The sequence below is a fragment of the Thyridium curvatum genome, assembly GCF_004353045.1.
Source record: "Thyridium curvatum strain D216 chromosome Unknown NODE_28_length_411853_cov_82.906025, whole genome shotgun sequence".
Lineage (NCBI taxonomy): Eukaryota > Fungi > Ascomycota > Sordariomycetes > Thyridiales > Thyridiaceae > Thyridium > Thyridium curvatum.
In genome coordinates, this window is record NW_022156783.1 from 399192 (window position 1) to 411853 (window position 12662).

The 12662-nt window shown below is 53.1% G+C and overlaps 4 protein-coding genes across 4 annotated transcripts; 1 reads left to right on the forward strand and 3 right to left on the reverse strand.

Moving 5' to 3' along the window:
- Positions 1-1647: 1647 nt before the first annotated feature.
- E0L32_005477 (uncharacterized protein) lies at positions 1648-3072 on the reverse strand (the record flags this gene model as incomplete). Its single annotated transcript, XM_031140003.1, has 6 exons — positions 1648-1949; positions 2026-2125; positions 2179-2307; positions 2372-2798; positions 2876-2943; positions 3010-3072. The coding sequence occupies 6 exons, from the start codon at positions 3070-3072 to the stop codon at positions 1648-1650; spliced, it is 1089 nt and encodes a 362-aa protein (XP_030996224.1).
- A 1408-nt stretch (positions 3073-4480) lies between these two features.
- On the forward strand, positions 4481-7819 carry E0L32_005478 (uncharacterized protein; the record flags this gene model as incomplete). Its single annotated transcript, XM_031140004.1, has 4 exons — positions 4481-4600; positions 4677-5645; positions 6465-6676; positions 6751-7819. The coding sequence occupies 4 exons, from the start codon at positions 4481-4483 to the stop codon at positions 7817-7819; spliced, it is 2370 nt and encodes a 789-aa protein (XP_030996225.1).
- Positions 7820-8755: 936 nt separating this feature from the next.
- On the reverse strand, positions 8756-10522 carry E0L32_005479 (uncharacterized protein; the record flags this gene model as incomplete). Its single annotated transcript, XM_031140005.1, has 4 exons — positions 8756-9433; positions 9667-9716; positions 9887-9958; positions 10174-10522. 4 exons carry the CDS (start codon positions 10520-10522, stop codon positions 8756-8758), a joined length of 1149 nt encoding a protein of 382 aa, XP_030996226.1.
- A 1721-nt stretch (positions 10523-12243) lies between these two features.
- On the reverse strand, positions 12244-12662 carry E0L32_005480 (uncharacterized protein; the record flags this gene model as incomplete). Its single annotated transcript, XM_031140006.1, has 1 exon — positions 12244-12662. A coding segment is annotated over one exon (419 nt), but the record flags the coding sequence as incomplete, so codon positions are not given.

Consider the following 12662-nt stretch of genomic DNA (forward strand, 5'->3'; position numbering starts at 1 on the left):
GCTTGACCAGAGACGAAATGACGCTGTTTACTCTCAATAACAGCAACAGGCTGAATCATCCTCTTTGTTGGTGGATGGTCATGCCTGCCGGCTCAGTAGTAGCATGACGCGGGTAGAGGGCAGGAAGAGCTCGTAAGGCCAGGTCTGGTCTGGGCTGGTCTGCCCTGCCCTGCCCGGCCTAGGCAATTGCCTGAGCATCCCAGTCGTCGAGGTCGGACAAAGCAAGACCCAAAAATAAAGTAGGTGATGAGACATGGAAAGTGGTGGTTGGTCGAGGCTTGCCCGTCTCTCTCGACGGCTAAACTGCTCCTCGGTCCAAAACCCTTTTGGCAATTAAGTGAGTCCTTGCTTGGCCTCATATCGAGCCGCTCTTGCCGGTCATCATCATCAGCGCACGAGACGGGAGAGTGTTCGTTTCTCGGGCCTGGGGCCTGAAAGACTGATGCGAGAGAGGAGAAAGGGAAGGGGGAAAACCTGTAGATCAAAAGCACAGCTTCCAGGAGACTCGAGGACAGCTCGGCTCAACCACCACGATGCCGGGTCGCGGATGATGCAGCCACCCAGGGTCGTCACACTTGGCTATGCCGTTGAGCTGGCTGATGTAACCTTTGCTTGCGTGCCTTGGATCGTGTGCGCACTCACGTCGCATCGGATCGGTACCTGCGTCTGACCATTGACGATAGCCTCGATGAATACTACCGGTTTCCCGAAGGTCGACTGTGTCCCTGCAGGAAGCTAAGCGACTGATGGTGTTGTGGTAACTCGTGTCAAAATCGAAAATCTCACACTCTCTAAGCATCGCTCGGCCATCATGATCATCAATATGTTTCAACACACCACCCCCGATTGTGTTTGAATTCGCTGTGGTGTGAGGGAAGAGGATGCGGAGAGAACCAGGCTCCCTACCAAGTTTTCCCGGGCGGCCCTCGTTCATAAGATATGCAGTTAAGCAATAATCTTCCGAGGAGAAGCAGCACGCTCGGACTGGGCAGGATTTATGCAAAACATGAGCATGACACAATGATCAACCGTGCTTACAGGACCGCAGAGTCGTGCAGACTCCTACCGGCAAACCAGATTCACTCTCATCAACCGCAGACCGTCCCTGAGCACCACAGCGAAATGCTCGTCTTGGTGGGCAGCAGACGTCACATTGCCTGTTGAGGACAACGGGCCACACTGACACTCATCAACCGCCTGGCCTCGATGTCATTGACCTAGGGCCGTGAAAATGAGCTATCAGACGCCGTCGTCTGCCAAAGGTGTAAGTGCTGGGAGGGATATGTGCTTTCGGTGTAAAGGGTTTGAAAGCACCGCAATGGCCATGTTGGCCTTGACGAGGGCAAGTTCCAAACCCATGCTCGTCGTGTGGATGTACCGCAAAGGAAGGAGAACAAAAACAGATATGTACAATCTTTTATTTTGAGCCTATTTGAGCAGAAGTAATTGTGTTTTTTTTTCTGACCCCAGGGTATCTATCTCCTTTCATGTCATCCCCTGATACCCGAGTTCCTCCCACCAACTCCTCGGCATTCGGACACTCGAAATCATGAGAACAATGCAATTCAACGACACGAATGGCGCTTATGTTCGACAGTGATATCATGTCGAATTCATAGCCTGCCGGCTACGTGCATGCCCACCTGCTTACAGGACGTTGGCAGCGTTGAAGTCATCGAGGGCCTGCACAACGCGAGCCTTCATGGTCTTCTCACCCTCGCGAACCCAGACTCTGGGGTCGTACTTCTTCTTGTTGGGCTTGTCGGCACCCTCGGGGTTGCCAACCTGGGTCTTGAGGTAGTCGATGTTCTTGGTGACGTAGTCCCGGATACCGCAGAGGTAAGCCCACTGGAGATCGGTGTCGAGGTTGACCTTGACGACACCAAAGGAGATGGCGGTGCGGAACTCCTGGACGGAGGAGCCGGAGCCACCGTGGAAAACGAAGAAGACTATGGTGCTGAGATTAGCAAGGATTGCTGGTGTTGCACACAAAGACTGAATGCAGTTGCGCCAGAGCACACTTACCAGGCTTGTTGTCCTTGGAGCCCAGCTTCTTGACGGCATACTCCTGGTGCTTGCCAAGCAGCTCAGGGTGAAGCTTGACGTTGCCGGGCTTGTAGACACCCTACAGATCGTTAGCTAAAGACGGACCCTCCGAAGGTTTGAGGGTCAACATACGTGGACGTTGCCGAAACCGGCAGCAATGCTGAAGTAGGGGGAGATGGCCTGCAGAGCCTCAACGACGGACCAGATGTCCTCGGGCTGGGTGTAGAGCGAGTTGTTGTCAACGTCCTCGTTGTTGACACCCTAGTAAGTAATGTCAGAGTCACGTATCCGCGCTGAACGGCCGGGCAGTCCTGGTCAGACTTACATCCTCCTCACCACCAGTGATACCGATCTCCATCTCGAGCCACTGCTTCATGGGGGCAGCGCGCTTGAGGTACTTGGCAGTGGTGTCAATGTTGTACTTGACTTCCTCCTCCGACAGGTCGATCATGTGAGAGGAGAACAGCGGGGTGCCGTGCTCCTTGAAGAAGCGCTCGTCCTCGTCGAGCATGCCGTCGAGCCATGGCAGGAGCTTCTTGGCGCAGTGGTCGGTGTGCAGGATGACGGGGATGCCGTAGACGGGGGCAACGGAACGGACGTAGTGGGCGGCAGCAATGGCACCGGCCACGGAAGCCTCCTGCTTTTCGGCGCTGTTGGCAATGCCCTTTCCGGCGAAGTAGGCAGCACCTCCCTGGGAGGTCTGGAGGATGATGGGAGACTTGGAATCCCTGGCGGCTTCGAGGGCAGCGACACTGTAGAGGAGAGGAAATTTTGTCAGTCAAGGGATCCGGCTAACGGCAGTCCGGAGGTATCGCATTCGCCCACTTACACAGTGGAGGAGGAGGTGACGTTGATGGCCGGGATGGCGAAGCCCTTGTCCTTGGCGTACTGGAAGACCTTTCGGGATTGTCAGCAAGAATTATAACTCACAACAAATCAGTCTATCTGAAGCTATTTGCATACCTTCCGGACGTCCTCGCCGTAGATGACACCCGGCTTCAGGTTGAGCTCGCTCATAAGACCCATTGTGGCGGTTTGATAAGGACTGAGAAGTAGCAATCAAGATCTGTGTCTACACAAGATGTGCGGAATTGGCAGTGAAGAGCAAGGAAAGATGCTTCAGAGTGCCCGATCGAGGAAGAGGGAAAATTAGGTTTAGGGAGGTATGGTATGTTTTGTGTGTTGCGAGAGATCGTGTGTTGAGAAGAGCACGCCAACAGATCGAACGCAGATATTACACAAGGTGGGGTGGAAGCTGGCCGATATGCTGAGGGGTTACCTGAGAGAAACGTCATGCCAGGCCTCTGAGGTATTTTCTCTTAGTCAGTATCCTGGGCCTATCGTCCAGCCTACCAAGCTAGCCCGACTACTACCCAGAATCGCCTAGACTGCCACTGGCATCCGTACAAACTGGCAGGCTACACTACCGCTTTCGGTTTAAGCGCTTTTCCTCATGTTGAGAGGTGTTAGGGGATACTTGAGGCGTTTTGTGTGTGCATGTGTGTGTACCCATATATTCTTATACAATACAACATGAAGAGAGGTGAGCGATAAGCGATCTGCGTTCTTTTCTGCTACTTACTCGGTAGATTGGCGATTGGGACGAAGCCCTATGTCGTAAAGGACTTGTATAATATTTTCTAGGGAGCTGAAAAGAAGCACCTGGGCACCAGGGCGTCCATCTGGTGCAGAACCTGGGTAGGGTGGGGGTTTTCCCGAAAGTTAGGCGGCTGTTAGGGGAGACGGGCACTGTACATTCGAATCAGCTACCTACAGGTAGCAATGTCATGATGCTCCGGCTAACAACAGCCAATTGCCGTAGAGGTGCAGCAGTGAAATGCCTATTGGATCCTTTCTCCATCTTCCACCATCTCGCTAGCGCTTCCATCATGTCCATTTCTCCGCAAGTCAGATCGTGAGGTCGGGTTTTGTCGCGGAAAGAGGTCGGGCTGGGCCGGGATTTCGAGCGTGGATCGGCAATGGAGGGGTAGGTATCGTCAGAATATCTTGGGGGGCCGTTGTTTGCCGTGCTCGATGCGTACATCCTTACTGCTGCTGCGGCGCGCAAATGCCACGGCTGACTAGCGTCCCTAGGTAAGTAAGGTTGTCCCACCACGAGCCAGTCATCCCGTGGATTGGATCACTGCTTGGCGAGAACAGCCACCAGTCTCCAGGCCAGTACCGTACTGGATAGGTGCAATCTGGTCCGAGCTATCCATCCTACGGCAATATCGTCGCGAGGGAACATCTTTCCGGGTCCATCCTCTTAGGTAACCACGCCTCCCGATCCATCGGACTCGACTATCCCGGTGCAGGCCAAGACATCCCTGGGACTGGGAGTCTGGTGCGCGACTGCGAGTGGGAGAGCACCAGATTACTCTGCACACTCAACCCACCACGCGACCATATTCGGCCGAGGCGCCTCCCTCGAACCATGGAGACCCTTGAGAACCTAATCAACTGGGCCGAAGCCAAGGGAGTCGTGCTCAACGGCATCAGGCCGGAGCGGATCGCCGGCCGTGGCACCGGCGTCATCGCAACCCACACTGTCACGGTAAAACTAGCCGGCGCGCCTGGCCTCCACCCTCCCAAACGCATGATTCTTTGAGCACATATTGACTTCCACCTAGGCGGGAGATACGGTCCTCAGCGTGCCCACTCCGGTCCTTCGGTCACTACACACGGTTCCCAAGGCGATATCCAAGAGCTTGCCTCGTGACATCACACTCCACGGCCTCCTCGCTGCAGATCTAGCCCTGGACCAGAGCTCTGTATACGATGTCTGGAACGCCGCACTTCCCACCAAGGCTGATTTTGAGGCCGGCGTGCCCATCCTGTGGCCGGAGGAGCTTCAGGCCATGCTGCCCCAGCGGGCGGCGGATCTACTAAGGAAGCAGCAGACAAAGTTCCAACGGGACTGGGACATGGTAGTAGCAGCCTATCCCGAGGTCGAGAGGGAGCATTACCTGTACAACTGGCTCCTCGTGAACACACGTACTTTTTATTACACCACCCCGGCATTGGAGAAACGGGCCCGGGAAGACCGGATGGCCCTGCAGCCTGTTGCCGACCTTCTCAACCACGCCGATCAAGGCTGCAATGTGTCTTTCTCGACTGACGGCTTCGCCATCACCGCCAACCGGGAGTACCATGCTGGAGAGGAGATTCACATAAGTTATGGGGCTCACTCCAACGACTTTCTCTTTGTCGAGTACGGCTTCGTGCTGGACGACAACCGGTGGGACGAGGTGTGCCTGGACGAGGTCATCCTGCCGCGTCTGACCAAGAAGCAGAAAGTAGAATTGGAAGAGGTGGGTTTCCTGGGGCAGTACATGCTCGACGCAGAGACGGCCGGGTGTCACCGGACTCAGGTCGCCCTGCGCCTTCTGTGCTGTACTCCCGGGCAGTTCAACAGCTTTGTCAATGCCGAAGACGACGGCGAGGCATCGCAAGCGAAAGTAGACGCCTTGCTGGAGGAGCTTCTCCTGAAGCTGACCAGCTCCATCAATCAAACCCTGGACAGGATCGGCGGCAGTCATGTCGGCGACGCCAGCCAACGGGAGCTTCTCAGCACGAGGTGGACACAGATGAAGAACATGGTCGCACAGACAATAAAAAGACTTGAATCCTGAGCACCTGGCATCCCTGCCACGTTTTTGACAGAGAGCGTCCCATCATACCTAACGAAATAGGTAATGGACGTACCGTAGGGAGGTTCAGTTGAAGACACGGTACCTGAAGATCACTTGCCGTGGGTGTGCTCCGTTGGTTTAGCCGCCGCCAATGAAAGTGGGTTCCCGAAAGAGCTGGAGGGGAGCGCTAACATGCCCATGGGTCGGTATTAGTGGGCTCGAATGGTTCCAGAAACGCATGTCACCCCTCCGTAGTGCGTCAAATCAGCCGCCGCTGTGCGTGGGAAGCTCGCTCCTGTGGCTCTCAAACAGTGGACCAATGCGACTTCCGTCCAGACCGGGAATGGGATGTTGATGATCTGGCGACACAACACCTCTCCTTTACAAATCAGTCCTTCCAGTCTGGGTAGATCTTGCTCTTCTTCTTCCGGCTGCATTGCTCAGGTATGGAGTCTCCATGTTCCAGCGACGTTTGAATGCTGTCTCCATCATAAAGGCGAGGCTTCCGTTTCATCCCACCACGCGCCACGGACAAGCCAGCTGTTTTTAGTTTCATCATTTATGTCATCGCAACCAGCGCAGGTCGCAAACCGCAAACAGCATACAGCAAACCACACAGCGCATATCGCGAGCTGCAACTCCAATGGCGGCGCTCGACATTGATCCCGCCACGCGCAAAAAGGTGGTCAGGGTCATTATAGTTTCTTTGCTGCTGGATCTGGTACAGCTCCATCCCTCCTGGCTCGACGTGGCGGAGAAGCTGCAGCATTGCTAACGGTGTGCTAGATATCGTTCACCTTTATCCTTCCTCTCTTTCCCAGGCTCCTGGAGTTCTACCGAAATATCGAAGCTCCCGCCGAGTCAACCCCCGGTGCATCCCCGACCGTGCTCTCTCGTATACTGGGATATCTGAACGCGTACAAGGCAGCCTTTGCTCGGCCCATCGACACTCGATATGACATCGTCTTGCTAGGAGGTGCTCTCGGCAGCATGTTCTCGTGAGTCGCGCACGCCCCAAGACGACCGCAAGATGGAACAAGCCCCTAATTTGCTCGTGAACACAATGCTTTAGGCTTCTGCAAGCGTTCGCATCGCCAGTGATTGGCCATCTGTCTGACCGCCATGGACGACGAACAGCATTGCTCGCTAGCATGGCCGGCAACATCCTCTCGGTGCTCCTCTGGGTCATGGCCGTCGACTTCCGCACGTTCCTCCTCTCGCGAGTTGTAGGGGGCTTATCTGAGGGCAACATACAGTTGACGACAGCCATGGCAACCGACATCTCTGACGAGGCGAACCGGTCGGCGACAATGGCGATGATCGGAGCCTGCTTCTCGATTGCCTTCACCATTGGCCCAGCGCTAGGCGCCTGGCTAAGCTCGTTCGCTACCATTGCGGCCAACCCGTTTGCGACGGCTGCTGGGTTCTCGCTGTTCCTTATTGTGACCGAGACGATCTATCTCTACTTTTATTTGCCCGAGACTCTTCCCTCGAAACGGGCGTCTGACACGGGGAATGGAAAAGCGAAAACTACTCGATCCGTACCGGTGCCGCGTACCAATTCGCATTTTCTTCTCAACGCAATTCATCTATCTTTTCTTCTTTTCTTCTCCGGCATGGAGTTCTCTCTGCCGTTTATGACGTACGATCTTTTTCAGTACACCTCGGCCAACAATGGCAGGCTTCTGGGGTTTGTCGGCATCGTGTCTGCTGTTCTCCAAGGAGGTGTCACTCGGCGGCTTTCACCCTTGTTGAACGTCAAGATCGGGGTTGTGTCATGCTTGATTGCATTCATAATGCTCGGGTTTTTGAACAACGTCTATCTTCTCTACGTGGCCGCCGCCTTCCTGGCGACGACGTCCGCCACGGTGGTGACACATCTCAACGCTCTTAGCAGCTTTGAGGCGAGCGAAGACGAGCGAGGAGGCAAGCTCGGAATGCTCCGGAGCTGGGGCCAGCTTGGCCGCGGCCTGGGTCCCGTGTTGTTCACGAGTGTCTACTGGTGGGCTGGAAGAGGGGCGGCGTACGGGATGGGCGCCGTCGGCATTGCATGTGTCAGTCTTGCTGTGTTCTTGGGGCTGAAGTCTCCGCCGGGGTCAGAAAAGGGAAGCAAGCAGGCTGCAGAGAAGAAGGCTGCATAGGGGCCGGCTACAAAGGAGGAGGGCGCAAAGAAGAAGGCTGGAAAGAAGAAGATTGGGAAGAAGACGGCGGCACAGAGGATTGTTCGAAAGTGGTAGGTAGGGGCCTCAAGGGCCCTGTTGTAGAATATGTGCATCTGGGACAGACATAGGCAAGGCGCGTTCAGCGAAAGAGTTGGATTCTCCCATAGCGTGCATATACGGGTCGAAATAAAAGCGATGAAATTTACCAGTGGCACGACCATCACACATAACGTCAAGAGACGGATCATCGACAAATACATTCGCTTCATGGTCCCATCAAGTCGGTAAGTAGGACAGGACGAACGGGAATCAATATGATCTGACCTAGGTCGCCTAGCACAAGACAAATACAGGCCTCGTTTCTTCGAAGTCTTCTGCAGCTTGTGGCTGGCTGAGCTACCACTTCATGTTGAGAAGACGACTCTCAATATGAGCACGTTTGTGAATCAGGAGTTGGGAAAACGCCAAAGTCAATTAACCCTGAAGAAGATACAAAACCAGACAGTCAGTCCATTAGATGGCCGTGTGTCTGCCGGTAGCTCCGTGACTGCAGGACACTACCAACCCTTGGGGGCCAGCATGGTCGAAAAGGCGGCACATCTCCGAATCACCAAGCTGCGTAGCTATACGTAGTGCTTCTTGCTGCTCACTTAGAAGACACTCGCCCCTTATCGGTCCCACAGGCAGCAAGTCCCGAGAGTAGGATAGCACCAGAAATGGATGAAATTAGTCTTACCTTGTAATGCCGCTTGACGTCTACAAATTCTTGGCTCGACCGAGGACTGTGTGCCTTGGTGATTTGTCGGCTTAGGCGGATATGTTGTCAGACATCAGACAGACAAGAGATAGATCGTTTCTGAACGAGATAAATGAAGTACTCTCTCTAAGTGATGACTAGTAGCTTATTCTATAAAGCTAACTAACACCTTTCTTAGCCTTGCAATTGCAACATTCGGCATCGATGGCTCGCTTTTTGGCCCACACAGCTATATCATACTCATGCTCATCCAAATCTTCATAGTCGTAGTAGTCATCCGTGATACCAGCTGCTCCACAAAGAGCTGCAACACGAAGAAGATTCCATTGCATCTGCAGAAGATCCCAGCTGGGCATCTGCTCATGTGCTGGGAGGAGAAATGTCTGGCCAGTTTGGATAGCCACACCGCTCGGTCGATGTGCTAAACTATTGCCCCAGCTTCCATCTTCTACCCCAGAGTAACGAACAGTCTGTTGGACAGTTTCTTCAGGCTCAATTAGAGCACGTGGCTTAAAGAAAGTTTCCTTAAGCCAGTGCCATTGGACAATAATTCCCTCCGGGGTTTCTCGAAGGGGCTTGAGGGCAAACCTTGCCTGGTCGAACCAGAAATATAACTGGCGATTCATCGAGATACCATTCTTAGCAGACTGGGTCAATTCTGTGTCCTCATATGCCCGACGCCATGCTGTAGACTTCTCCGGTCCCCAAAAGCGTAAAAGCGTGTCGTTGATGTTTACGAACATCCTCTTGCTGCTTGCTGAGAAGGGAAAGATAGGTGCGGCCTCAGGATCAGATGTTCCAGTAAAGATGCATCGATATCCATCTCGATTTTTAACCTAATATGAAGATTAATAACTACCTCACAAAGTAGATTTAGAAAAATGATAGGTGCAAGGACAGGTCTTTATGCGATGGTATGAACGTGTAGATGGGTGATGACACAGCCTTTGAGAGCTGTCAGCAGCTGTCATCAATGGTCATCCATCAGTGTCCGTGCGCAACAGCGCACATCAACAACTTGCAACAAGCATCGCCATGTGGCCTAACAAAAAAGAGATTAGAAACTTACTCTCTCAGAGAATCCACTCCTTGACACTGATACAGGAGGGATCGGCATTCCTGGCTCGCAAGTGATGGTCAGATTAGTTGACAGACTGCTAACAGAAGCCCATCGGATTTAGGTAGTGGGATAGCCCTTCCGAGTTCTAGGGCAAGGATGTGACAAGGATATTAGTTGTTAAGATTGAGGTAGCTCCTGATGAACTTCTGTCAACTATTCAGACACCCACCTGGCTCAATATGGATTCCAGGTGGCCGTGCCAGAAGTCGCCGGGCGTCGGGAGAGCGTGGTTTAGAGAGATCTAGCTTGATTAGTATTAATCTAAACATTTGTAGGGAAAGAAAATCAGAAATCCAAGGGAAGATAGTATTGCATGAGGAAGAGCAGCAAGTAGGTAAGGTAGTTGACTTCAGAGGTTGGCTGATTAAAGGTCTGTGGCTAAGCAATAGAGGTGGGAGGAGTCTTAGGTAGGCTTCTACAGAGCGGATAAACGTTGTTCAACAGATAGTAACTTACAGTCTTTTATTCCCATATGTGAAGCCAAAGTGAGATTGCGGAAGAGCATACGGCGATCGTTCGGGGTAGAACCATGGAGAACTTGTAGAAGACTACGAAGTTCCGAGACAGGGGCGACCATAGTCACGGCAAATAGCGCCGGATACACCAACCCAGTTTCGTTGCCAAAAGCCCGAAGCTGGTCATAGAGGATGCAGCGAGTATCCAGCTCTGTGACGTAGTCGAGGACCTCCTCGGTCGGAGGGGAAATGTCTCCTGCAAAGAGAACCATGGCGTTGAGATCGGCTGCAGAAGCAGCCTGGAGTTTTCTCACTCCATCTACTCCCAGCTTTGCCAGCAGATTCTCCATGATGCAGTGGCAGGCGGGAGAAAATTGGAATTGTGAGAGGGAGAAATAGAAAACTAACATTGCCGGTGGGAGATAATGGCCTTTAAATACCTAGGTAGGTAGGTGGTACCTCAGGCACGAAGGTGTGAAGGGCATTGAGATAGAGAGCAAAATATGCGTTTGTTTTGGCTGCCTTGAGAGGGTTATCCCACTACCTAAATCCGATGAGCTCGATAGATAGTCAAGTACTTCTGTTTGCAGTCTGTCAACTCCTCTTTTTTTCTTCTTTTTCTTTTTCTTCTTTTTCTTTTTCTTTTTCTCTTTTTTTCTTTTTTCTTTTTTCTTTTTTCTTTTTTCTTTTTTCTTTTTGAGTTGCTTACACAGCTCGGCGACATTGTTCAAGATGGCGGTGTATAATCCTTTTCTAAGGCTATCAACAGCATCACGGTAGGCTGTGGTGTAAAAGATCTAAAAGAGTATTGGTCACCTTGTATATTGTGTAGTGTTTTGATAAACAACATATTTGCTTTATTAAAGGGACCGAAAAGAAAAGGAGAAGGCAATGAAGAATGTTTGCTTCCTGTAGCCACCCTACCAGACACCTATTATATCCAGAGCATACCTCTCCTACTGATGAGGCCTCTTGGTCAACGTGCTGCTCTCCATGAGACCTCTGTGAAGCAGCCAGGGTACCTAGGTAGCCAGGGCAGCCATGTCGTCGGCAGTTGCCCCTCTCACAGGCCATGTATCTATCCTCTTTGCTTCCTTCCTCAGATACGGGCAGGTCCACTTGGATTGCAGCCAGCTCTTTCTCCCCGGGAAGGCACAAACTTCTGGGAACAGCCCTTATATTCCCTTTTCAACCACCCATCATCCCAACTAAGACGACCTCTTTGGTCAAGTGGTCACACACACGGCCATGTGTAGTAGTGGTAACTTATCGCCCTCCGAGCTTTTCTCAGAGTCAGGCGGGGACTCGGGTTCGAATCCCGGCTTGGCTGACCGATCCCTTTTTTTTGCTCCTTTTTTCCAGCGCTGCTCCTATTTGTTCTTGTCGGCTCTTGATGATTTCTCAACACCTTCAGTCATGATGAGCTTGTAGTAAACCCGACCCGAGTCTTGCTACTGTTGGTCTTTGTCCCCTATGGTATTTTCAACCTTGGAATGATTGTTATTCCTGGAATGATTGTTATTCCTGAGATTCTTGACCAATTCTTTCCCCAAATTATCTCAAGAAAAGCAGAAGAAAGGATCCTGCAAGAAGTCGGTTGATTGATGCATATGATCAAGATCAGACACCAGGCGTTATGCATATACTAAAAGTATCGACAAAAGCCAGAGTCTCTTTTCCGGAGTGCTGGATCTCTGCTGCCTCTACTTCTTATGTGGAAATTTCACCTCCGCCTTTGCATTCGCCGCTATGTACGCAGCGCCGGAAGTCGTTGGTCCGGGTCGGCGACTCGGCGGATCAAACCCCTGTCGCGCTATCGGCGGCCGGTCACAGTTGTGACTTACCCCGCAAAAAAAAAAAAAAACGGTACCGAGACCGGATCCGATCTAGGTTGCTAAGAATAAGGGGTGCCTCTCGAGTGACTATCCGGCCTACTCTGGCCGCAAGGTGCTGTAGGGTAGGGCTTTGTTGCATCATGCAGCCCTTGTCACGACGGATTCGAGCATCGGCATAGGGCAACGCAACTCTGGTTGTGTCTCTCGCGGCCAGCATGAGGACCACATGGCCGAGGTTAACACCTCGAAGACTGATCGCAGCCGCCGGCCTCGCGCTTCTCATCCACGGCTCTCGAGCCTCTTTGCCAGCAGCGCCCTTTGACGCTCTCGAGGCCACCATAGATGACGTGCACAGCGCCCTCTTCTCCGGCTCCGCGAGCTGCCGGGACGTCGTCTCCGCCTTCCTGGCCCGCATAGAGGCCTACAACCCGACCATCAACGCCGTCGTCAGCCTCGACCCGGCGGCCCTCGACGCCGCCGACGCCCTCGACGCCCAGCTGCTGGCCACCGGCAACGTCACGGGCAGCAGCCCGCTCTTCTGCGTCCCCGTCCTGCTCAAGGACAGCTACGACGCGGCCGGCACGGCCACGACGGCCGGCTGCCTCGCCCTCGCGGCGGGCGCCCGCCCGGCCCGCCGCGACGCGCCCACCGTCGC